This window comes from Mauremys reevesii, linkage group 8, assembly GCF_016161935.1.
Source record: "Mauremys reevesii isolate NIE-2019 linkage group 8, ASM1616193v1, whole genome shotgun sequence".
In the NCBI taxonomy this organism is placed as follows: domain Eukaryota; kingdom Metazoa; phylum Chordata; order Testudines; family Geoemydidae; genus Mauremys; species Mauremys reevesii.
Genome location: NC_052630.1, coordinates 49,111,792 through 49,137,918, shown reverse-complemented (window position 1 = coordinate 49,137,918; position 26,127 = coordinate 49,111,792). Strand labels below are relative to the sequence as shown.

The window sequence follows — 26,127 nt, the reverse complement described above, 5'->3', positions numbered from 1 at the left end:
CCAGCGCGTCAACAGAGTGGTGCACTGTGGGATAGCTCCCGGAGCTACTAAGTTTGATTTGCATCCACACCTAGCCTAATTCGACATAGCCATGTCGAATTTAGCGCTACTCCCCTCGTCGGGGAGGAGTACAGAATTCGAACTAAAGAGCCCTCTATGTTGAATTAAATGGCTTCCTGGTGTGGACGGGTGCACGGTTAATTTGAATTAACGCTGCTAAATTTGAATTAAAGTCCTAGTGTAGACCAGGCCTGAAAGAGACTGGAGTGAACAGACATGACTTTCTCTTCAAGAAACAGAGCGTAGGGATACATTAGATTGACAGAGACTGATCGCACTAGCAGACACAATTCTGTTTTGAAAATAAACTTGCTAACTTAATTCCAAAGAGATCAAAATGCTGAACTCAGTGTATGATTTACTCTGTAAGGAATAGGATGCATGCAAGTGAAATGGGTGGCACTGATGTTCTCTTCTCCTCTGTTTGTTTTACTAACACAACTAGAAATTGTTAGAGAAAGAAGACTAAATGGTTTGAGCCCACACTGGAACACACTGTGATCATGAAAAGTAAATAAAATGATCTTTACCCCATGTCTGCTGAAGCTGTGAAATTGACAAAAAAGCCGGCTCCCCAGCCAGCCTGCTGCCTGGTCTCTGCTCCACACTCCCACTGACCGGACACCAGGCATAGACCTCCCCACTGGGAGCTCAGCTGTCCCCGACCCTGACCCCCGGACTCTCAGCTCCCCGCTCCCCACTGGAAGCTCAGCTGCACCAGACCCTGACCCCTGGACTCTCAGCTCCCCGCACCCCACTGGGAGCTCAGCTGTCCCTGACCCTGACCCCCGGACACTCAGCTCCCCGCTCCCCACTGGGAGCTCAGCTGCACCAGCGGCACCCGGCTGGGAGCTCAGCACCTGGAGTCTGGTTTGCTGCCGTGCTCCCAGCAGTAAACCAAGAGCATCCGACGAAGTGGGTATTCACCCACGAAAGCTCATGCTCCAATACGTCCGTTAGTCTATAAGGTGCCACAGGACTCTCTGCTGCCTTTACAGATCCAGACTAACATGGCTACCCCTCTGATACATAGGAGCCTGGTGGGGCAGTCAGGCTCCTGGAAGGGAGCTGAGAAGCCTGGTGCAACCTCCCCATTCCCAGCGGGGAGCTGAGAAGCTGGGTATGTCTGCCTTGTTCCCAGTAGGGAGGGGCTGCCAAGCTCCTGGCGAGTAGTGGACTACCAGTGGGGAGATGCATGCGGTGCTGAGCGCCCTTGCTGTCAGCCCCCCCCACCCCCCTTCTTAAGTCGGTGGAAGTGCACCTGGTGAGGATGCGTACCATCAACAGAAGAAGAACCGTGTGGACATGAACTACCACAGTAATTACTGCAGTGGCTGTAAGCTGATCTAACATAGGTCGACTCAAGTTTATAGTGTAGACATGCCCCAAGAAACTGCAACTCTGTTCTCTGGAGAAAGGCAGTGCTTGATTATTTTCTAACCGTCAGACCTAAGAGTTTAATGTACCAGAACTGTCTGGTAATTCTCCACTATCTGTGAAATACCAGGCTATCAGAAACAACAAGTAATATTCACCCTGTCTTTGGATGCTCTGATCTGGGGAAACAAAGTAAAGTTCTACCACAGCAGTCTTATCTGAGCAATTGGTTGGTTGCCAGAAGCCAGATTTATTAAACTTGGATGAACTATCCATTAAAAAAATTAAATGGCTAACTAACTGAACTTACACTTATTTAAAAGTCCATCCTGAAAAAATTAATCACTTGCAGCTAGTGCAAAACTACATTTATAAAGAGCAAGGTGCCTTGCTAGCATCTTCAGTTTAACACATTCAGCATTCATTTAGAAATTAATCTGATAGAAACTGAGCAAAAAATGACTAAATCTTCCAACAAAATGAGGTAAAAAAGGAAAATTAACAACATTTTTTGGACAAAAAGCATTTTTTCTTATTCAAGGACGGTGTCATTTTACCTCACAGAGTAGTAAATCAATGATGTGGAAGACCATGCAGAGTGGGAACTTGGCAGTAAAGAGGGTGAGAAACCACTGGGATGCATACATATGAGCTTCCAGGTTCAAGTCTGCGAAATGGCTATATAAATCAGGTAGCTGCTCCTAGAGTAAGGAAAAAAAAAAGGGGGAGGGGAGAAATGCTTAAATGTCACCCAAGGATCCTCCAGCTTCAGAAACACACTGCCAGCAAGGTTATTGGAGGTTTGAGAAAAGAGGAAAGTGAAATCCTGGCTCCATTAAAGCCAATGGGCGTTTTGCCACAGACTTCAGTGGGGACAGGATTTCACCTTCAATTTTTGGCGGCTTCTCTGTGTTACCCGCCACAGATTCTATCATGCTAGTTATTAAAAACAAAATCAAATCAATACTATACTGTGGGATTAGAGAGAGAAATTACAGGACATTAAATATGGAAAGGTAGAGTAGTTGTGCCATGTATAAGGTGTGTAACTATCTATTTTAAAAAATCGTTAATGCTTTTGTTCTAAATGGTTTATTCTGGGAAAACAATGAAATTATGGACATTGGAGCAGGGAGTTTAAATCAGCCTCAGGGATCATGAAAGATCAGCAGAAAACTAAAAAACATTAACAATCAGACAACGAGGCAAGTTCCACAGGCCAGGAATGCAGTATACACCAACTACGAGGTATGTAGTAACTTCAATTGTAGATTATATAAATTGGTCATTAAAAATACATTTACTTGATAAAGTTCATTGTAGCTGTTTGGTACAAATATTGAAAAAAACATACTGAGGACAAATTAATGTATTTTTTTTAATGTAGCACCACATAACACTTTATTGAAAAGTATCAGTAAATTGTAAACATACACAAATTGTCATCCTGGAAAGCGAGTTCAAAGGGGTTGTGTGCCCAAGATTGTATTTTAGTTTTTAAATCTCAAAAAGGAAATTTTGCAGAACAGTTGTATTTTTACTCTGGTTAACTGAATCCAACAGCAAGCTTCCATTATTGTAACTGCACCAGAGGTCAAATCTTAATGGACTGTTAATAATGGCTTATTAGTCAGGACACCAGCGTATAAAACTTGTAATGGTTTAGTCAGAGTTAAACTGCTTTTAATATGAAAAATTAAAATGTGAGGAAAAACTAGACGCATATTGAGTCACAATAAGATGACCCATGGCCTGCAAAATGATCTGTGGTGGCCTTATTTTTCATATTCATAGAATCGTCCCAGCTTGTATAATATCTTAACTCATAATGCAAGTCATATAAACTAAGACAATCCTATACCAAAATATTCTCATATTCTGTTAGAACTCAGAAGTTCTACTGTAGTCACATCAATTTAACAAATAAAAAGAGAAGGGGAGAGAAAACCATAAATATCCTCTCTTTGAATCAAAAAAGTTTGCAAGAGTAAGTATATGGAAGCCAAAAGAAAACAGACACAGACCCAACCACAATGTTTGGCTTCAGATCTTAAATGTCCTTCAATTTGGGGCTCTTAGGATTCAAGAATTTGGTCCAATACACTCCTGAAAGGAGAAAGTTGTATTTTTCTAAAGCTGTAAGAGAATAGTTTACCTCTTCCCCACTCAACATTACCACGTATTAAAGGACAAGAGTTCTTGATCCTGGTCCTACCTGCATTAGTTTCTCTAGTTGGTAAAATTTGCAGTGAAGATCTTCAAAGTTATTTTTGTAGAGGTCTCGCAAGCCGTAGTCATACATGATCTTCACCAGCACACAAAAGGCTTGCTCCTCTGGCATCTGCAAGGAGAAATACACAAAGAGTCTTTGAATGACAATGCAGAGATTTGAAATATCATAGCTGTAACATTTCAAAATTCCCTTTGCCCAAGGGATGGTAAGAGATTCTGAAAAAAATCTAAATGTTTCAATTTTTTAAAATTCAAAATTACTTTTAATTTTGAAATTTTCTGAAATTTTATTATTTAAAACATTAGAAAGCTTGAAATGTTTTTGTTTATTCAGTTCTATTAGGTACCAAAAAATCTTGGGGGAATAATTTATTCTCCTTGAGGAAAACATTAGTTAGGCCTTGTCTATACTGATTTGAAACAGTGTTAGGATCTTTCTTCAGAACCTTATTCAAACACAGTGTAAACAGTATTCTAGTCTCAATTCAATGCTTGGGGCTGTAAATGCACAACTGCCATTAGCATTCCCACTACAAAGGTAAATGAGAATATTTAGCTAAGCTGGTACATAATTCTCATCTAGAAAACCACAGTAAAAAACAAATTGTCATCAAAACAGTCTTTGTCAACTGGACATTAGAAAAACATTTCTAAAAAATTCTAGGCTATATCAGGCCCTCATGGGAAAAAATGCAGAAAGGGAAAATTACAGCCAACTTTCAGGTGCATTAAGCAGTCCCGGGTCAGGTTTTCCATGACTGAGGACGCAACAATGAGCTTGGCCCTCCAAACATGTGACCATTCTGAGACCTCTCCAAGCAGCATGACTCCCTCAGAAGCCCTGCTACACCATGTCCATACCTCCTCCTCCAAATGATACTGAACGCTTTAATCCCTGCTGGGGCTCTACTCAAGACCCACTTAGGGGCTTCACTAAATCAGCCAACCTCACTTTTGGAGTTGTGCTGGCTGGCTGCATGCCCTAATGGGAGGGGAGGTTGTGAGAAGTCTTGTGTCATCATAACTTCCCTTGATAGTATCCCTGACTTCAGGGGATACCATAACAGGGTATGTGTGAGCGGAAGCTATTGCAGACACAAATCAGGACTTTAATCACAAGAATGTCTTACTTCTGCAAATACCACATAAGTGCCAATGAGCAGAAACTACTTCTGAATATCTGAGTGACAACTCTTGACCTTTTACTATTTCCGCTTGCACGCAGAATCTCTCTCTAGACAAATGTCAGCAGTGGATAAAAGTTAAATAGTTTTCTTCAAAGAGAATTTCAGTCCCTTTTTATTGACTTCTAAGGTTTCACTTTTTAGTGCCCAGACTAAGATCACGCCTTGCCTCTAGGCCAAAACTGGTGCTGAGTCCTTTCTCTTTAGCCAGTTTACATGAAAGTAGCTGTTGAACCTCAAGAACTGCCAGCCCAGCTGCCAGGTGTCTGTGCAGACTAAGATCAGACATAATAAGCTGTTAAGAGATCTCACATCTCTTGCCACAATTTTATCTGAAAAGATGAACCCCTATGGGTTAAGAAGAGAAATTAATAGCTTTCTCCTGCATGAAGAGCTTGGGGACTTGGGTCTGTTCTTTCTAAAACATAAATGTAAACTTATTTTACTTGCTCATATACTAACAAGGAAATTATGTTTACACACATGTGCATGTTCACCCAGACATGTGCATGCACACACACATTCATCCCCATCCAACACATACGGTGTGTCAGCACTGCAAAAAAAAAAAAAGTGTGTTCTTAACTCAGGTTAAAATAGCAGGGAAAACATAGTAACTCAGGTTTTAACTTGGGTTAGCAGGTGAAGTTTAAACCTCTAAGGGAACCTGGGGTTGAACTCAAGCTGCAAACCCAGGTTAAATGCCAAATTGCTGTGTATTCACTGGTATTTTAACCCAAGTTAAGAATAGACCTTTTTTTGCAATGAAGACATACCTACAAGGAGTAGAGAGGGATTGAGAGTTTATTGTGAGGCCAAGTCTTTTACAGGGAGAGGCCATGGAGACTTCACTCTTGGGGGATAAGGATTTCCCCAGTATTACCAATCCCAAGAGTCCAAAATCATGAATCAATCCCCAAAATTTATGTTGTTATTAAGCCAATGAAATTTAAAAAAATAAATTTTGGTTTCTTTTAATTTGCTTTGGTTTTTGAGCCCCTTTTCCAACCATGATTGCTAAAAACTTACCAATTTGTTAATAATGAGAACTAAGATTCTCACATAGTCACATGAATGCAAGAGCTGGGCTTCAAGAAGCACACAAAATATTGCAAGATCTGTGGTAAAATCACAACAGCTGGAGACAAATGGTTCCCTGTGACTGGGAAATCTCTGCTCATATTTTGGTGGGGATTTCTCCAGAAGAACTATGAAGACTCAAGATGGAGGTTCAGGCTACCCAGCCACCCCTAGAAGACAACTCAGGGGAAGGAAAAAGCACCCCCTATCCCAGAAGAATACAAAAGGCCTGGGGACCATGGGACCATGTAGAGATTAACAAGGCTTAGGCCTGGTCTACACTAGGCTTTTAAACCGATTTTAGCAGCATTAAACTGATTTAATGCCGCACCCGTTCACACCACGAGGCCCTTTATATCAATATAAAGGGCTCTTTAAACCGGTTTCTGTACTCCTCCCCGACGAGAGGAGTAGCACTAATATCGGTATTACCATATCGGATTAGGGTTAGTGTGGCCGCAAATCGACGGTATTGGCCTCCGGGCGGTATCCCACAGTGCACCACTGTGACCGCTCTGGACAGCATTCTGAACTCGGATGCACTGCCCAGGTACACAGGAAAAGCCCCGCGAACTTTTGAAATTCATTTCCTGCTTGCCCAGCGTGGAGAGCTCATCAGCACAGGTGACCACGCACAGCTCATCTGCACAGGTAACAATGCAGTCTCCTGAGAATCGAAAAAGAGCTCCAGCGTGGACTACACGGGAGGTACTGGATCTGATCGCTATATGGGGAGAGGATTCAGTGCTAACAGAACTGCGTTCCAAAAGACGAAATGAAAAAGTATTTGAAAGAATTTCCAAGGCTATGATGGAAAAAGGCCACAGCAGGGACTCAGTGCAGTGCAGAGTGAAAGTTAAGGAGCTCAGACAAGCCTATCAGAAAACAAAAGAAGCAAACGGAAGGTCCGGTGCAGGGCCAAAAACATGCCGCTTCTACGCTGAGCTGCATGCAATTTTAGGGGGCTGCGCCACAACTACCCCACCCCTGTCCGTGGATTCCGAGGTGGGGGTTGTAATCTCAGCCATGGCTGAGGATTATGCGGACGGGGAAGATTACGATGAGGAAGGTGACGAGGACGACCTTGCAGAGAGCACACAGCACTCCGTTAGCCCCAACAGCCAGGAGCTTTTTCTGACCCAGACGGAATTACCCTCCCAGCCCTCCCAAGCAACTATCCCAGACAATGAAGCCATGGAAGTGACCTCTGGTGAGTGTACCTTTGTAAATATCAAACATTGTTTTTTAAGCAAGCGTTTTTTAATGATTGATTTGCCCTGAGGACTTGGGATGCATTCGCAGCCAGTAAAGTTACTTAGAAAAGTTTGTTAACATGTCTGGGGATTGAGCGGAAATCCTCCAGGGACATCTCCATGAAGCGCTCCTGGAGGTACTCCAAAAGCCTTTGCAGAAAGTTTCTGGGCAAGGCAGCCTTGTTCCATCCACCATGGTAGGACACTTTACCACGCCATGCATGTAGCAAGTAATCGGGTATCATTGCATGGCAAAGCATAGCTGCGTATGGTCCCGGTGATTGCTGGCATTCAAGAAAAGACGGTTACTCACCGTTGTAACTTGTTCTTCGAGATGTGTTGCTCCTATCCATTCCAGTTAGGTGTGCGCGCCGCACGTGCACGGCTCTTCAGAAGATTTTTACCCTAGCAACACCGGCGGGCCGGCTGGGCGCCCCCTGGACTGGCGCCGCTATAGCGCTAGATATATACCCCGGCCGGCCCGTCCGCTCCTCAGTTCCTTCTTGTCGGCTACTCCGACAGTGGGGAAGGAGGGCGGGTCTGGAATGGATAGGAGCAACACATCTCGAAGAACAACAGTTACAACGGTGAGTAACCGTCTTTTCTTCTTCGAGTGATTGCTCCTATGCATTCCAGTTAGGTGATTCCCAAGCCTTACCTAGGCGGTGGAGTCGGAGTGAGACGTGGCAGAGTGTAAGACTGCTGAGCCGAAGGCTGCACCGTCTCTGGACTGTTGCACCAACGCGTAGTGGGAAGCGAAGGTGTGGACAGAAGACCAGGTGGCCGCTCTACAGATGTCCTGGATGGGGACATGGGCCAGGAAGGCGGCAGACGAGGCTTGCGCTCTTGTAGAGTGAGCGGTGAGGCGGCTAGCTGGCACTCGAGCAAGCTCGTAACATGTCCGGATACAAGACGTTACCCAGGAGGAAATCCTCTGAGAGGAGACCGGCTTGCCTTTCATACGCTCCGCAACCGCTACGAATAGTTGGGGCGAACGCCGGAAGGATTTCGTTCGCTCTGTGTAGAAAGCGAGGGCCCTGTGGACGTCCAGGGTGTGAAGCTGTTGTTCCCGACTCGAGGCGTGAGGCTTTGGGAAAAAAACCGGAAGAAAAATGTCCTGGTTCAAATGGAAGGCCGACACCACCTTAGGGAGGAAGGCCGGGTGTGGCCGAAGCTGAACTTTGTCTGCATGAAAGATGGTATACGGTGGACCAGCCGTCAGTGCATGAAGCTCGGAAACTCGCCTCGCTGAGGTTATGGCAACTAGGAAAGCCGTTTTCCACGACAGGTGGAGTAGGGAACATGTGGCCAAGGGCTCGAAAGGGGCTCCCATGAGCCTGGCCAAAACTAGCTTCAGATCCCAGGATGGGGTAGGACGTCGTACTGGCGGGAACAAGCGATCTAGGCTTTTTAGGAAGCGGGAAACCGTCGGATCGGAGAAGATAGACCGGTGACCGACCGGCGGTCGAAAGGTGGATATGGCCGTTAGGTGTACTTTCAACGATGAGACCACAAGACCCTGCTCCTTAAGCGACCAGAGGTAGTCCTGGATCGTTGGAATAGGGACGACGAACGGACTAAGGTCTCTCTGATCGCACCAGAGTGCGAAACGCTTCCATTTCGCGAGGTAAGTCGAGCGAGTGGAAGGCTTCCTGCTCTCTAGCAGGACTCGCTGGACCGCTGCCGAACAGTCACGCTCCGGCTGTAAGATGGAGGGACTGCAGGTCCGGGTGGCGGAGCCTGCCGAAGTCCTGCGTTATCAGATCCGGCCACAACGGGAGTGGAATGGGATCCCGTACTGAGAGCTCGAGCAGTAGAGTGTACCAGTGCTGTCTCGGCCAGGCAGGAGCGACGAGTATGAGGCGGGCCCTGTCCCTCCGAAATTTGAGCAGCACTCGATGTACGAGTGGGAACGGAGGGAAGGCGTAGAGGAGGTGATCCATCCAGGAGCAGAGGAATGCGTCCAACAGGGAGCCTTGGGAGCGACCCTGGTAAGAACAGAACTGGTGGCATTTCCTGTTCTCTCTGGAGGCAAACAGGTCTATTTGGGGAAACCCCCACATTCGGAAAATTGTGTGTGCCACATATGGACGCAGGGACCACTCGTGAGAAAGGAACGACCTGCTGAGACGGTCGGCCAGCGTGTTCTGCACCCCCGGAAGATAGGACGCTACCAGGTGAATCGAGTGGGTTATGCAGAAGTCCCACAGGAGCATCGCTTCCGTGCAAAGCAGGGAGGATCAGGCCCCGCCCTGCTTGTTGACATAAAACATCGCCGTCGTGTTGTCCGTACACACCGCCACACAGCGCCCTTGGAGATGGGAGCGGAAGGCTTGACACGCAAGGTGAATTCCCTGACATTGAAATGTAGGGAGAGCTCTCGGGGTGACCAGAGACCTTGGGTGTGCAGGTCGGCCAGGTGCGCCCCCCACCCCAGCTCCGAAGCATCCGTGGTCAGGGTGACGGATGGGTGAGGAGGGCGGAATGGGACTCCGGCACACATGACTTCCGGGTCCAGCTGAGTGAAGCAAGGGTCGGCTTCATGGGCGTGACCACCATATCTATGGAGTCGCGGTGTGGCCGGTACACCGACGCAAGCCAAGTTTGAAACGGGCGAAGGCGCAACCTCGCGTATGAAGTGACGAACGTGCACGATGCCATGTGGCCGAGGAGGCGGAGGCAGGATCGCACCGTTGTTGTGGGAAAGGATTGCAGGTCCCGAACTAAGGAGACCAGAGACTGATGCCGAAGTTGAGGGAGGCGGGCCCTGGCCAAATTGGAATCCAGGACTGCTCCGATGAACTCCACCCTCTGCGATGGAATCAACATGGACTTCTTGGCATTTATCATAAGTCCTAGGCACTGAAACAGGGCCAGGGTCGTGGTCATGTGACTTGCTACCAGTTGGCGGGATGGTCCGCGGATCAGCCAATCGTCGAGATACGGGTATACGTGAATACGACGACGGCAGAGGGCTGCGGCAACCACTGCCATGCACTTGGTGAAGACCCTCGGCGCGGTGGAGAGGCCGAAGGGAAGCACCGTAAACTGGTAGTGCGTGCTGTTGACGACAAAACGCAGGTAGTGTCGATGAGGAGGGTAAATCGCAACATGGAAATACGCATCCTTCATGTCGAGGGCGGCAAACCAGTCTCCCGGATCCAGGGAGGGAATGATAGTCCCCAGGGTTACCATGCGAAACTTGAGCTTGAGCAGGTATCTGTTGAGCTCCCGGAGATCTAGTATAGGTCTTAGACCTCCTTTCGCTTTGGGGATCAGGAAATATCGGGAATAAAATCCCCTGCCTCGCATTTCGCTCGGCACCTCCTCTATGGCACCCAAACTCAGCAGAGTCTCGACCTCTTGGGAGAGGACTTGCTCATGAGAGGGGTCCCTGAAGAGGGACGGGGTGGGTGGGTAGGAGGGAGGGGGCGAAACAAACTGAAGACGGTAACCGGACTCTACCGTGCGTACCACGCAGTTGTCCGCTGTAATCTGGGCCCACGCCGGGAGGAAATGAGAAAGCCGGTTGAAAAATAACGGGGAAGGATCCAGTAACGAGACTGATGGGCCGTCCTCGGGCGTCCCATCAAAATCCCTGCTTCAGCCCTTGAGGGGCCTTGGGGGGTGCCTGGGACTGGGTGCAGCGGTTGCCGGATGGCCTACGCCGGTTCAGCCTGCCTCTACGCCCATTATCAGGCCATGGCCTGGCCTGATTGAATGGCCGATACGGCTGCTGCCTGAAGGACCTCCGCTGGGTAGCTGGCGTGTGCATGCCCAGGGTGCGGATGGTGATACGGCCATCTTTCAGGGTCTAGATTCTGGAGTCTGTTTTCTCCGAGAATAGGCCCTTGGTATTGAAGGGCAGGTCCTGTAAGGTGTACTGGACTTCTGGCAGCAAGGTGGAAAACTGCAGCCAGGAGATCCTCCTCACGGTCACTCCTGATGCCAAAGTTCTGCTCCGGAATCTGCTGAGTCCAGCGAGGCCTGGAGGGAGGACCTGGAGGCTTTCTTGCCCTCCTCAAGCAGGGCTGAGAATTCTTGCCTGGAGGATGATGGAATCAACTCCGTAAACTTAGAGAGGGCCACGAAGTTGTCGTATGTGTAGCGGCCAAGGAGAGCCAGCTGGTTGGCTATCCGTAGCTGAAGGCCGCCCGCCGAATAGACCTTCCGGCCCAACAGGTCCATCCGCCACGCGTCCTTGGACTTTGGCGCCGGCGCGTGTTGCCCATTTCTCTCCCGGTCATTCACAGACTGCACGACAAGGGAGTCTGGGGTCGGGTGCGTATACAGGTACTCGTACCCGGTCGGGGGAACGGAGTACTTTCGCTCCACGCCCCGAGCAGTGGGAGGGATGGCTGCAGGCGACTGCCAGATTGTAGTGGCATTCTTCTGGATGGTGCGAATGAAGGGCAGGGCCACTCGCATCGGGGCCTCAGCTCCAAGCACCCTAGTAACCGGATCCTCGTCTTCAGTGACCTCTGCGACCGGGAGGTCAATGGCTTGTGCCACCCGACGAAGGAGGTCCTGGTGGGCATGCAAGTCAATCGGAGGGGGATCCGATGATGAAGACCCCGCCACCGCCTCATCCGGCGAGGAAGACGAGGACAGGCCCTGGCCCATGGCTTGAAGCTGAGGCTCGTCCATGGGGTACGAAGCCTCCGCCTCTACGGGATGCTCCGCCGGTACAGGCGGTGGTGGAGCCTCAGCCGGAGGTGATGGAGGAGGCCTGCTGACAGTGGCGTCCGGCACCCTGTGGTCGGAGGCGCTGGGTCGCTGCAGGGAGGGGACGCCTTGAGCCTCGTGATAGGCCCAGGGGGTCCAGAAGCCCCATTGCTGTGGACCGTGGTCCTGCCCGGTGCTCTCCACCGCTGCCCTCGTGCGAGGCGACCGACGGTTGGCGGGAAGGCCACGGGGGGGCAGAGGCGCTCAGGGACTGCGCCATCGATGCCGCTAGTCTGCCCGTGGACGGTGCCGGGGACCGGTGCCGGTCAACGCGGTGCCGGGAGCAAGAGCGGGACCATCGACCGCATGAGTATCGGGAGGTCGACCGCGATCTCAACCGTCGTCGACGGGAGCGGCTCCGTGAACGGTGACGGGAGCGGTGTCGGGATCCGGACCTTCTTCGGTGCCGACGGTCCGGAGACCGGGACCGGGATCGTCTCCGGGAGTGCGACCGGTACCGCGATGAGGAGCGGTACCGGGACTGCAACCGGTGCTGAGAAGGAGAGCGGTACCGGGATGGTGACCGGTGCCGGGACCTGGATCGGCGTGCAGGTGACCGTCTCCGGGATCGGGATCGGGAGCGGGACCTGGATCGCCTTCTATCCCGTCTGTCAGGGGAAGGAGGCCTCGTCATGGCCGGTTTACCCACTGACTGTACAGCCCGCACCGGCGGTGCCGGGGGCCGGAGGCTCAGTGCCTCTGTGAGCTCTATGAGCTCCATCGCCGTCGAGAAAGTCTCGGGCGTGGACGGGAGAGGCAGCTCGACCACGGTTCGCACTGGGGAGCACGGAGGTACCAGACTCAACGGCCCTGACGGTGCCAGAGTCGACGGTACCACGCATGGTCTATGCGCTGTCGAGGTCGGTGCCGAAGAGGCCAACACTGGCTGCTGGGCAAGCGGTCCTGATGCCGATGTCTTCATAGACTTTTGCTGCGGCTTTCGTTTCCCCGATGGTGAGAGGGAACGGTGCTGGGGCTTCGGTGCCGGCTGCTTTTTCTTAAGAGTCTCGGTACCGGACCGGTCAGGGACCGCTGGAGCGCTCCGTGCCGAGGACGATGGCGGAGCTGAAGGTGTCGGCACCGCAGGGGTAAGCGCCGACTCCATTAGGAGCTTTCTCAATCTAATGTCCCGCTCCTTTTTTGTTCTAGGTTTGAACGATCTGCAAATTGGGCACTTATCTGGTCGATGGGCCTCACCCAGACAATGCAGGCAGGAGTCGTGAGGATCCCCAATCGGCATGTGCCGCTGGCAAGCCGCACAGGGCTTGAACCCCGGTGTCTTGGGCATAAGCCCGCACCGGACGGGAAAAGAGGGCTAAGCCCCCCTAATTCCCCTTAATCTACCTAATAACTAACTTAACTAACTATTTAACTAACTATATACACTAAATCAAAATGAGAAACAGAGGTGAGCTAGGGATGTGGAGGTCAAAGGAGCACTCCACTGTTCCAACGGCCGTTACGGGCGGGAAGAAGGAACTGAGGAGCGGCCGGGCCGGCCGGGGTATATATCTAGTGCTATAGCGGCGCCACTCCAGGGGGCGCCCAGCCGGCCCGCCGGTGTTGCTAGGGTAAAAATCTTCCGAAGAGCCGTGCACGCAAGGCGCGCACACCTAACTGGAATGCATAGGAGCAATCACTCGAAGAAGAAACATCCGTTCTTTATCTCGCTGTGTTATCCTCAGCAGAGTGATATCGTTCAGGGGAACCTGGTTGAAAATCAGGAATTTAATTAAGGGGACAGAGATGGCCATTTTCCTACTGGGGTCGTGGACTGCAGCTTAAAAAAATTCCTTTCCTGCACCTAGCCAAGCGGGGGGAAGGGAGGAGTGAAATACCGATGAGCTTTTTCGTGTTTGGTTAGCGTGTGGTGATGGGGGGAAGTGGGGTGATTAGCAGTGAGCTTTCATGGTACCAGCCATGCGTTGGGGGGGAGGGGTAAAGCACTGCTGAAGCCGAAAGACAGTGGCTTACCATGGCCGCCTGCAAGCTGAATTCTGATGCCCGGACCTGTGTCTGTGAGATCTGTAACACCAGAGCCGCAGGCACTCAATATTAAGATGAAAAATGCGAACTTGCAGTGAAATCGCATGTGCTATGTAAGGTGAATAGTGCTGTTCACTGTGAAAGAGTACAACCATTGCTCTGTAAAATGTATCTTTTTAAATACGTAGCTCCCTTTTTTCCCTCCCTCATGCAGCTGCAAATTTTTCAAGCCTCCCTACTCCATCCCAAAGGCTAGCTCAGATAAGGTGGAGGAAAAAGAAGACGCGAGACGAGATGTTCTCAGATATAATGGAAGTAACCCGCAAGGAAAGAGCTCATCTGAATGAGTGGAAGGAGGTGGTATCAAATTACAGGAAAGATGCCAGTGAATGTGAGGACAGGAGGGACACCCGAGATGAGAGGTGGCAGCAGGAAGATCGGCAGGAAGATCAGAGGTGGCGGCAGGAAGATCAGCGGTGGCGGGATGCAACTCTGGGGCTGCTGCGTGATCAAACTGACATGCTCCGGCATCTGGTGGAGCTTCAGGAACGGCAGCAGGATCACAGAGTGCCGCTGCAGCCCCTGTATAACCACCCTCACCCCTCACCCAGACGTGTAAGAACACGTGTGGGGAGGCTCCGTGCACCCGCCCACTCCACCCCCGTGGACAGCCCAACCAGAAGGCTGTCATTACTGTGAAGTTTTTTTAGTGGGCTTTTCCATCCCTCCTGTCCTCTTCCCAAACCACACCCGGGCTACCTTCTCAGTTCTCTCCCTCTTTTTATAATGGATTAATAAAGAATACATGATTTTTAAACTATAGTGACTTTATTTCCATAAGCAAGCTGTAATTGAAGGGGGAGGGTGGGTTGCTTACAGGGAATGAGTCAATCAAGGGGGGTGGGTGTTCATCAACAAACACAGCAGTCACACCCTACCCTGGCCAGTGATGAAGCTCGTTTTCAAAGCGTCTCTGATGTGCACCGCTTCCTGGTGTGTTCTTCTAATCTCCCTGGTGTCTGGCTGTGCGTAATCAGCGGCCAGGTGATTTGCCTCAGCCTCCCACCCCACCATAAAGGTCTCCCCCTTACTCTCACAGAGGTTGTGGAGAACACAGCAAGCAACAATAACATAGGGGACATTGGTTTGGCTGAGGTCTGAGCGAGTCAGTAATGTGCGCCAGCGTGCCTTTAAACGGCCAAAGGCACATTCTACCACCATTTTGCACTTGCTCAGCCTGTATTTGAACAGCTCCTGACCACTGTCCAGGCTGCCTCTGTATGGCTTCATGAGCCATGGCATCAAGGGGTAGGCTGGGTCCCCCAGGATAACTACAGGCATTTCAACATCCCCAACTGTTATTTTCTGGTCTGGAAAGTAAGTCCCTTGCTGCAGCCGTTTAAACAGAGTAGTGCTTCTGAAGACGCGAGCATCATCATTTACCCTCGCTGGCCATCCCACGTGGATGTTGGTGAAACGTCCCTTGTGATCCACCAGTGCTTGCAGCGCCATGGAAAAGTATCCCTTGCGGTTTACGTACTGGGTGCCCTGGTGCTCCGGTGCCAATATAGGGATATGGGTTCCATCTATCGCCCCCCCACAGTTAGGGAATCCCATTGCAGCAAAGCCATCCACTATGGCCTGCACATTTCCCAGAGTCACAACCTTTCGTAGCAGCAGCTTAATGATTGCTTTGGCTACTTGCATCACAGCAGCCCCCACAGTAGATTTTCCAACTCCAAATTGATTCCCGACTGACTGGTAGCTGTCTGGCGTTGCAAGCTTCCAGAGGGCTATTGCCACTCGCTTCTCCACTGTGAGGGCTGCTCTCATCTTAGTATTATGGTGTTTCAGGGCAGGGGCAAGCAAGTCACAAAGTTCCATGAAAGTGCCCTTATGCATGCGAAAGTTTCGCAGCCACTGCGAATCGTCCCACACCTGCAACACAATGCGGTCCCACCAGTCTGTGCTTGTTTCCCGGGCCCAAAATCGGCGTTCAATGGCTAGAACCTGCCCCATTACCATCAGGATCTCCAAAGCGCAGGGGCCCGCGGTTTGAGAGAATTCTGTGTCCATGTCCTCATCACTCTCATCGCCGCGCTGCCGTAGCCGCCTCCTCTTCGCCTGGCTTTGCAGGTCCTGGTTCACCATAGACTGCACGAGAATGCACGAGGTGTTTAAAACGTCCACGATTGTGGTATTGAGCTGAGCAGGGTCCATGCTTGCTGTGCTATGGCGTCTGCACAGTTCACCCAGGAAAAAAGGCGCGAAACGGTTGTCTGCTGCTTTCACGGAGGGAGGGGTGAGGCTGTACCCAGAACCACCCGCGACAATGATTTTTGCCCCATCAGGCACTGGGATCTCAACCCAGAATTCCAAGGGGCGGGGGAGACTGCAGGAACTATGGGATAGCTTCGGGATACCTACCCACAGTGCAACACTCCGGAAATCAATGCTAGCCTCGGTACATGGACGCACACCACCGAATTACTGTGCGTTGTGTGGCCGCGTGCAATCGACTTTATACAATCTGTTTTACAAAACCGGTTTATGTAAATTCGGAATAATCCCGTAGTGTAGACGTACCCTTAGACACGTTCAGAACAGAGTCAGTAAGCATTCAGGACATTGGACTGGTTGGGAATGGACAATCTGGGGGAGCTAGGAGCTTGAAGGATGTGATCTTCTTCCTCTCCCCCACCAGAGCTCCTAAGCGACATCAGAGAGAATTTGCTTCCTCCCCTTCTCTGATCATTTCAGTTTCATTTCTTATTAGGAATGTATGTATTATATAGGCATATTAAAATGGGTGTAATTGACATTTGGTGGTCCCTAGAAATACCTTTCAAATTTAATCACAAACTCTAAAAACACTCAAAGGCAATTTTACACAGTAATGCCAATGTAACATCACACATTTGGAGATAAGGGGAGCCAAACGAAAATTCATCATATTTGGAATTTGGCAGCTTATTCATTTTTTGAACACTTGTGTCTCTACAAATAGCTTATCTTATCTGAACCAAACTTAAAAAAAAAAAAAGTCTACTGTTGGGTAAGAAATGCCATGTAAAATATCTGATGGCATGTTTGATTCTGGAATATATGGAGGTGAGGTGTGGGGGGTGATAATGTCGTTCTAGTTTCAATTGTATCTATAAAGAGACTATCATCTCTCCACAATGCTCTTATTGGGTATCAGCTGCTTAGATCTTCAAGACGTCATAGTTGTATTTTAAGAAGATAATACTTATGCCTGAAACAGTCTGAATTTTTCTTTTAGACATCTTACTTAGTAACTTCTTTCCTCTTGGGCTGTCCGTGTGAGGGATAAATCTTTAGAGGTCTTCTAAAGAACCATACTCTAAATGGTGATAACTTCTGAGAGTGATTAATGTGATGTTACCAACAAAAGCCTGGCACTGAAAACAAGCAATAGCCTGCATAACTGTTTTTTTAAAATGCTCTTCACAATATCCCATTTCTTAACTCCATAGATGTATCAATACATTTGTTTAGCAGCTTGTAAATATCTAATATTTTTCAACTATGCTAGTATCTTGGAAATTAAAGATGACAATACAAATTAACAATCAAGTATGTCTTTCAATGAATGGGTCAAATCCGTTATTCAGCTTTTGCTCATGAGATTTCAAAACTGCTCAAGTGACTTGGGAGCAAAGAGACAAATTGAAAGTCAATGGCACTTATGATCCATTTGGGTGAGAATCCCATTCTCAGACAAGCTCCCACTAACTTCAATAAGAGTTTGCCTGGTGAGAACCAGGTTAAAAATGAAATGTAAATCCATTAAAAACTTCAGGATTTGGCAAACTATTCAAAAAAGTATCCTTTACCATCAAATAAAAACTGACCACTACAAAATATATAATAGCTTCTATTATAACAAAACCTAATTATTCCTGACCTAATGGTTTCTTAAGAACATAAGAATGGCTATAATGAGTCAGACCAATGGTCCACCTATCTAGCCCAGTATCCTGTCTTCTGACAGTGGCTGGTGCCAGAATCTTCAGAGGGAAATGAACAGAACAGGGCAATTATCCTGTGTTCAATTCCCCGTTATCCAGTCCCAGCTTCAGAGGCTAGGGACTCTCAGAGCAGGGGTTGCATCCATGACTATCTTAGCTAATAGCCATTGATGGACCTATCTAATTCTTTTTTGAGCCCACAGTCATACTTTTGGCCTTCACAACATCCCCCAGCAAAAAGTTCTCCGGGTTGACTGTGTGTTGTGTGAAGAAGTACTTCTTTCTGTTTGTTTTAAACCTGCTGCCTATTAATTCATTGGATGACCCCAGTTTGTATTGTGTGAAGGGATAAATAACACTTCCTTATTCACTTTCACCACATCATTCATGATTTTATACACCTCTATCATCGCCCCCACCCCCCACTAATTATCTCTCTCCTAAATTGAACAGTCCCAATCTTTTTAATCTGTCCTCATATAGAAGCTGTTCCATACCCCTAATCATTTCTGTTGCCCTTCTCTGCACCTTTTCCAATTCTAATATAACTTTTTTGAGATGGGATGACCTGAACTGCACAAAGTATTCAAGTGTGGAGGTACCATGGATTTATATTGTGGTATTATATCATCTTCTGTTTTATTGTCTATCTATTTCCTAATAGTTCCTAACTTCGTTAGCTTTTTTGACTGCCACTGCACATTGAGCAGATGTTTTCAGAGAACTAGCCAAGATCATTCTTGACTGGTAACAGCTAATTTAGACCCCCAACATTTTGTATGTATAGGTGGGATTATATTTGGCAATGAACATTATTGTTCATTTATTAACATTGAATTTCATCTGCTATTTTGTTGCCTAGACACCCAGCTTAGTGGGATCCTGTGACGTACCCATGTACCCTTTGTAACTCTTCACTGACAGCTTTGGACTTAATGATCTTGAGTAATTTAGTATTGTCCACCTCACTTTTCACCCCTCTTTCCAGATCATTTATGAATAGGGCCCTACCAAATTCACTGCCATGAAAAAAGCATAACGACTGTGAAATCTGGTCTCTCTCCATGAAATCTGGTCTTTAGTGTGCTTTTATTCTATACTATAATGATTTCACAGGTGAGACCAGCATTTCTCAAATTGGGGGTCCTGACCCAAAAGGGAGTTGCAGGGGGGTCACAAGGTTATTTTAGGGAAGTTGCAGTATTGCCACCCTTACTTCTGCGCTGCCTTCAGAGCTGGGCAGCCGGAGAGCGGAGAGTGTTGGCTGTTGGCCGGCACCCAGCTCTGAGGGCAGTGCCCCACCAGCAGCTGTGCAGAAGTAAGGATGGCAATACCATACCATGCCACCCTTACTTCTGCACTGCTGCCTTCAGAGCTGTGTGACCAGAGAGTGACGGCTGCAGACCAAGGACCCAGTTCTGAAGGCAGCAGCGCAGAAGTAAAGGTGACAATACCATACCATGCCATCCTTACTTCTGCGCTGCTGCTGGCAGTGGCTCTGCCTTCAGAGCTGGGCTCCCAGCCAACAGCTGCCACTCTCCACCTGCCCAGCTCTGACAGTCGCACTGCTGGTAGCAACAGTGCAGAAGTAAGGGTAGCAGTATTGCAAAGCTCCTCTACAATAATCTTGTGACACCCCCTCAACTCCTTTTTTGATCAGGACCCCTAGAGTTCCAATATCTGATTTAAATATCTGAAATCATGAAATTTATGATTTTTAAAATCCTATGACCATGAAATTAAGCAAAATGAATTGTGAATTTGGTAGGGTCCTATTTATGAATATGTTGAACAGCACTGGTCCCAGTATAGATCCCTAGGGAACCCTGCTATTTATCGCTTTCCATTGTGAAAAATGACCATTTATTCCTTGCCATTGTTTCCTATTTTTTAACCAGTTACTGAGCCATGAGAGGGCCTTCCCTCTTATCCCATGACTGCTTACTTTGCTTCAGATCCTTTGGGGAGGGATCTTGTGAAAGGCTTTCTGAAAGTCCAGGTATACTATATCCACTGAGTCACCCTTGTCCACGTGCTTGTTGACACCACCAAAGAATTCTAATTGCTTGGCAAGGCATGATTTCCCTTTACAAAAGCTGTGTTGATTCTTCCCCAACATATCACGTTCATCTACGTGTCTGAAAAATTTGTTCTTTACTGTAGTTTCAACCAATTTGCCTGGTACTGAAGTTAGGCTGACTGGTCTGTAATTGCTGGGATCGCCTCTGGAGACTTTTTTAAAAATTGGAGTTACATTAGCTATTCCCCAGTCATCTGGTACAGAGGCTGATTTAAGCAATAGGTTACCTACTACAGTTAGTAGCTCTGCAATTTCATATTTGAGTAGTTCATATTCTTATTTGTAGATGAACCACACATTTGTAGAAATAAGCCACATGTACTTTCTCTTGGCATCAGGCAAAAAGGATTCCACAGGGAAGAAAAAGATGAACAGACAGAAAAACTAGCACTGGTGAATATTTGATGGACACCAAGTTACGGTATTACATTTTTAAAAACTGCTTCAGCTTCATCATATCAGAGCTTTCACTTTGTAATTTACTCACATGCAGCAGCAACACCGCAGCAAGGAAGGACTGTCCCTGACAATAGCCAATGTCTTCATCATAAACAGAGTATGCCTAGAAAAAAATAAAGGCAAGTTTAATTTCTTTACTGAATATTTAAAATCCAAGTATCTTTTGTCACAAAACACAGTATAATTAATGCAGTATTCAGATCATGTGATATTCTGGAGCTAGAGGCACTGAAGTGCATGGAATTGCAACCACTTTGGTGTAGGCTTAATGTGCATTAAATAAAACATGTATAGATCGCTGCTTGTCCTTTACTGACACTGTATATTTTCAAATGTGCTGAAAATGTTGGGCCTTATTGTTCTCCCACTTAAACCAGTGTGAATCAGCAATAATTTTACTGAAATCAATAGAGTTACATCAGTGTAAAACTGATAAAAGAGGAAAATTAGAACAGTTACCTTTAAAAAACCCAAACAAACTGTTACATGATAAAATTCTGGGCCCTGAGAGTGTTAAGAAGAAAACCACCAAGGGTAATTTGAAACGGACATTTTCTCTGTAAGACAGCGGTCCCTGCCTTATTATCATACTGAAAAGGAATAATAATACTCAACTTGCAGATAACAAGGTTGTAATTCCATGGAGGATTTCAGATGACATCATAGGAATGAGGCTTAAGAAATGTTTTCCAAAGATTTGAAAGCTTCCTTTCAGGAAATGAAACCAACTGCACCTCCGTTCAAGCCATCCTGGCATTATTAAAAGTCTATCAATATTTTAGAATTTTAATTAAAGGGCTTTAAAATACAATTTGATCTATGTCTTTATATTTTTTATTTTGTAGATCTTAATAATGATACCTACTCTCCTTTCCTACATGCTTTGAAAAGCAGTGAAACAGTTACTGTAGACACGAAAAGAAAATATCGACATCTGAACTGGAACTCACTGAAATGAATGGTTCCATTCAGACCTCAGAGCTTTCATTTCAAGTTCTCTGAAAGCTCAGGAAGACATCACATCAGTTGCATTTTAGCTCATGTTTTGAAAAGTTACTTCACAACTATAACAGCTAGAGACTACTAAAAAAAAAAACCCAAAAAACCAACCCCACAAACCTGGAGAAAAACTGCTTCACCTAATCCTCCACTGGTGTAAGGTTCCTGAGAGATCGTATGCCAATCATGAGGTTAGCATTGCACCTGTGTAGCTCTAACTTGTGCTGGAGCTGGGTATTTCTGAATCAGGGAGTTGCAAACAGCTCCCTGCCTAGCCCTCACACTCTCTGTGAAGAATTAAGCTCCTCAGCCATAAACTCTAAAGATATGTTATGAGCAACTGGGTACCATGAGTAACCTAGCCCTGGTCTACACTATGAGTTTAGGTCGAATTTAGCAGCGTTAGATCGATTTAACCCTGCACCCGTCCACACGACGAAGCCATTTTTGTCAACTTAAAAGGCTCTTAAAATCGATTTCTGTACTCCTCCCCCACGAGGGGATTAGCGCTGAAATCGACACAGCTGGGTTGAATTTGGGGTAGTGTGGACGCAATTCGATGGTATTGGCCTCCAGGAGCTATCCCAGAGTGCTCCATTGTGACTGCTCTGGACAGCACTTTGAACTCAGATGCACTAGCCAGGTACACAGGAAAAGCCTGGGAACTTCTGAATTTCATTTCCTGTTTTGGCCAGCGTCGCAAACTCAGCAGCACTCAGCAGCACAGGTGACCATGAAGTGCCCCTAGAATGTTTCTACATTCCCCCTATCATCTCTGTCCCTGAAGTTATCGCAGATTAGAAGGCGAAAAAACTGCACTCGCGATGATATGTTTTCCGAGCTCATGCAGTCCTCCTGCACTGATAGGGCACAGCGTAATGCATGGAGGCATTCAGTGGCAGAGGCCAGGAAAGAATTGCTGTGTTAGCTTTATGGTAAAAATATCATGCCTCACTAGCGATTCTGCCTGAGCTAGGTCACTGTGTCAGCCTTGGGCGGGGGCATGACCGCTTTGTGAGCAGGAAGGCCATAGATACAGACATTGCATTAGGTAGCTTCTGTAGCTAGAGAAAACATTCCTGTGCATTCAGCAAAGTCTGTGGCAAAAAAGAGAAGCCCCGTAGTGTAGTGGTTATCATGTTCACCTAACACAGAAAAGCCCCATAGTGTAGTGGTTATCATGTTCACCTAACACATGAAACATCCCTGGTTCGAAAGCTGGCGGAAACAGGTGGCTGTTCCTTTTTCTGACTCCTCTCCTGCACTTTTAGTCTTAGAACAGACCACGCTGTGAAATTTTACTTTTAATTATAACAATTATGAGTTAAATAATATGGAAGCTCTCTCTAAGTTATAGTCCCGGGTTCCTTACTCTTTCAGCTACTCTGATAAATTAACATTTTTGTTAGGGGCGGGGAAAATTGTCATGAAGCCTTTTATAGGGACTAATGCTATCTAGGACTCTGAAATAATCTTAACATGGCCCATAGAGTGCAATCCTTCGTTCTGGATTTGTCATTCCACAAGTTGAACTGCTCCTTACTACTGTCCAGGCTTCATGATCCATGGGAGCAAGGGGCAGGCTGGTGTAGGTGCGACCGTGCGGTCCTGCCAGCTGGGAGAGCAGCCTGAGGCAGAAGCCTCCAGCTAACATGATATTCCAGGCAGGACCGAATCACCATGAGATGAAACTTAAAGAAGAGAATGACCTGGAGTCACTCCCATTCGGTGCTCTAAGAGGAGGATAGCCATGTCTGTCCAGGTACCCCCGATCGACCTCACTGAGGTTTGCCAGCTGAGCGGGACCCCAGCTGGCAGAAGCCAGCGGACGGAGCCTTGCTCACCTTGCTGCCGGTCTGGGGCTCCGTCTGCCGGCCCTGCTCAGCCCACTGCCTGCCTGCAGTTCCGATCATCCAGGCAGGCAGTGGGCTGAGCAGGTCCAGTGGATGGGACCCTGGAAAAAAGGCGCAAAACAATTGTCTGCCGTTGCTTTCACCGGGGGGAGGAGGGGAGGGGCTGACGACATGTACCCAGAACCACCCGCGACAAAGTTTTTGCCCCATCAAGCATTGGGAGCTCAACCCAGAATTTCAATGGGCGGCGGAGACTGCAGGAACTGTGGGATAGCTACCCACAAAATGCAATGCTCCGAAAGTCGATGCTAGCCTCGGTACTGTGGATGCACTCCACTGACTTAATGGTCTTAAGTGGGGACACACACAATCAACAGTATCAAATTGATTTCTAAAAAATCTACATATTAAATCGACCTAATTTCGTAGTGTAGACATACCCTTCGTGATATAATTCACATGGAAGTTTCATGTTGCCTGTATGCCTGAGGGTACAATTAATGACACGCAGCAATAGTTTTATTATAGCACTATTCATCCAGGTCATCCAAATATCTGACTAATGTCCCAGATGTTGCTTTGATTATGTTGTTGCATCTCCAAAACAAGTAAAACATGTATTGTAATTTTAAAACAAAACCACACCCACACAACATTCTCATTAAACCATCAATGTAAGTGATGCTTTGCCTTCTGTACACAAATGATCTGCTATAGAGATAAAGTACAGGATAAACACAAGACTAATCAAAAAGAAATTTTCAACATCTGTCTCTGATTCTCTGCTAACATTTTGCACTTTGCTTCAGCTGAGAGTGGTTTTTTAGGAATTTTTTTCTTCTGTGGGAGATATAACATTTTGAACACCCAGAAACATGATAGTACCTCACAAAATAAAACAGACAGTCCTGCCCCAAATAATAAATTTAATTTTAATATGACACAAATAGCAAGAGCCATAGACATAGGCTATGTCTCCACTGCCATAAGTGCGAATCACAAAACTGTCTCCACACCCTCACAAACATCTGATCTTGTAAGATAATGGTTTGAATTGGGACCCTACATTAGTGTTTTGTTTCTAAGCCCTGGTCTACACTACGAGTTTAGGTCAAATTTAGCACCGTTACATCGATTTAACCCTGCACCCATCCACATGACGAAGCCTTTTTTCCGACTTAAAGGGCTCTTAAAATCGATTTCTAGTCCTTCCCCGATGAGGGGATTAGTGCTGAAATCGACCTTGCTGGGTCAAATTTGGGGTAGTGTGAGGGTAGTGGGGTCGCAATTCGATGGTATTGCCCTCTGGGAGCTATCCCAGAGTTCTCCATTGTGACTGCTCTGGACAGCGCTCTCAACTCAGATGCACTGGCCAGGTAGACAGGAAAAGCCCCGCAAACTTTTGAATCTCATTTCCTGTTTGGCCAGCGTGGCAAGCTGATGAGCGCAGGTGACCATGCAGAGCTCATCAGCAGAGGTGACCATGGAGTCCCAGAATCACAAAAGAGCTCCAGCATGGACTGAACGGGAGGTACTGGATCTGATCACTGTATGGAGAGATGAATCCGTGCTATCAGAACTCTGTTCCAAAAGGCGAAATGCCAAAATACTTGAAAAAATCTCCAAGGGCATGAAAGACAAAGGCTATAACAGGGACCCGCGGCAGTGCCGCATGAAACTTAAGGCGCTCAGATAAGCCTACCAAAAAACCAAAGAGGCAAACGTCTGCTCCGGGTCAGACCCCCAGACATGCCGCTTCTATCATGAGCTGCATGCCATTCTAGCAGGTGCCCCTACAAATACCCCACCCCTGTATGTGGACTCCTGCAAGGGGACAAGGAAGATGATGATGAGGAGGAGGTTGAAGATAGGCAAGTAGAGAAACCATTCTCCCCAACAGCCAGGAACTGTTTATCACCCTGGAGATATTACCCTCCCAACCCGGGCTCCCGGACCTTAAAGGCGGAGAAGGCACCTCTGGTGAGTTTACCTTTGTAAATATAATACATAGTTTAAAAGCAAGCGTGTTTAATGATTAATTTGCCCTGAAGACTTGGGATGTATTCGTGGCTAGTAAAGCTACTGGAATGCAGTCAAGCAACATCCGTTCTTTATCTCTGTGTTATCCTCAGGAGAGTGATATCATTCATGGTCACCTGGTTGAAATAGGGGAATTTTATTAAGGGGACATTGAGAGGTGGCTGTTCCTGCTGGGCTGTGTGCCTGTGGCTAAAAAGAAACCATCCCTGCTGTTAGCCACATGGTGGGAGGAGGGGTGAAGCCATCATCCCAGAGAATTGGGTGTGAGGGGGAGTTACTAGGGTTTGTGCTGCACGTTAACCCAAAAACCGCAGCCCCTCCTTTTAAATGGCCAACCCATTTTAAATGGTCAACCCAACTCTCCCTTTTTTTCCTTCCGCAGCAGCAAATGTTTCAATGCTCCCCCTATCATCTCCGTCCCAGACGCTAGGGCAGATAAGAAGGTGAAAAAAATGCACTTGCGATGAAATGTTCTCTGAGTTCATGCAGTTGTCCCACACTGAGAGAGCCCAGCAGAATGTGTGGAGGCAGACAATGTCAGAGTACAGGAAAGCACAAAATGAATGCAAGGACAGATGGCTAGAGCAAGAGGAGTGGTGGTGGCAGCGTGATGAGAGGAGGCAGGATGCAATGCTGAGGCTACTGGAGGATCGAACTGATATGCTCCGGCGTATGGTTGAGCTGCAGAAAAGGCAGCAGGAGCACAGACCGCCGCTGCAGCCCCTGTGTAACCAACCACCCTCCTCCCGAATTTCCATAGCCTCCTCACCTAGACGCCCAGGAATGCAGTGGGGGCGTGGGTCCCCT

The 26,127-nt window shown here is 47.6% G+C and overlaps 1 protein-coding gene across 2 annotated transcripts in view; it reads right to left on the bottom strand.

The window, feature by feature from the left end:
• The window catches only part of RABGAP1L (RAB GTPase activating protein 1 like), a 542,116-nt gene that overhangs the window by 168,848 nt on the left and 347,141 nt on the right, over positions 1–26,127 (bottom strand). For both annotated transcript variants that reach the window (XM_039484970.1, XM_039484969.1), the window contains exons 15-17: positions 20,457–20,531; positions 3,653–3,778; positions 1,995–2,138 (exon numbers count right to left, since the gene is read on the bottom strand). In XM_039484970.1, coding sequence (XP_039340904.1) covers positions 1,995–2,138; positions 3,653–3,778; positions 20,457–20,531 — 345 coding nt within the window. The remainder of the gene's footprint in view (positions 1–1,994; positions 2,139–3,652; positions 3,779–20,456; positions 20,532–26,127) is intronic.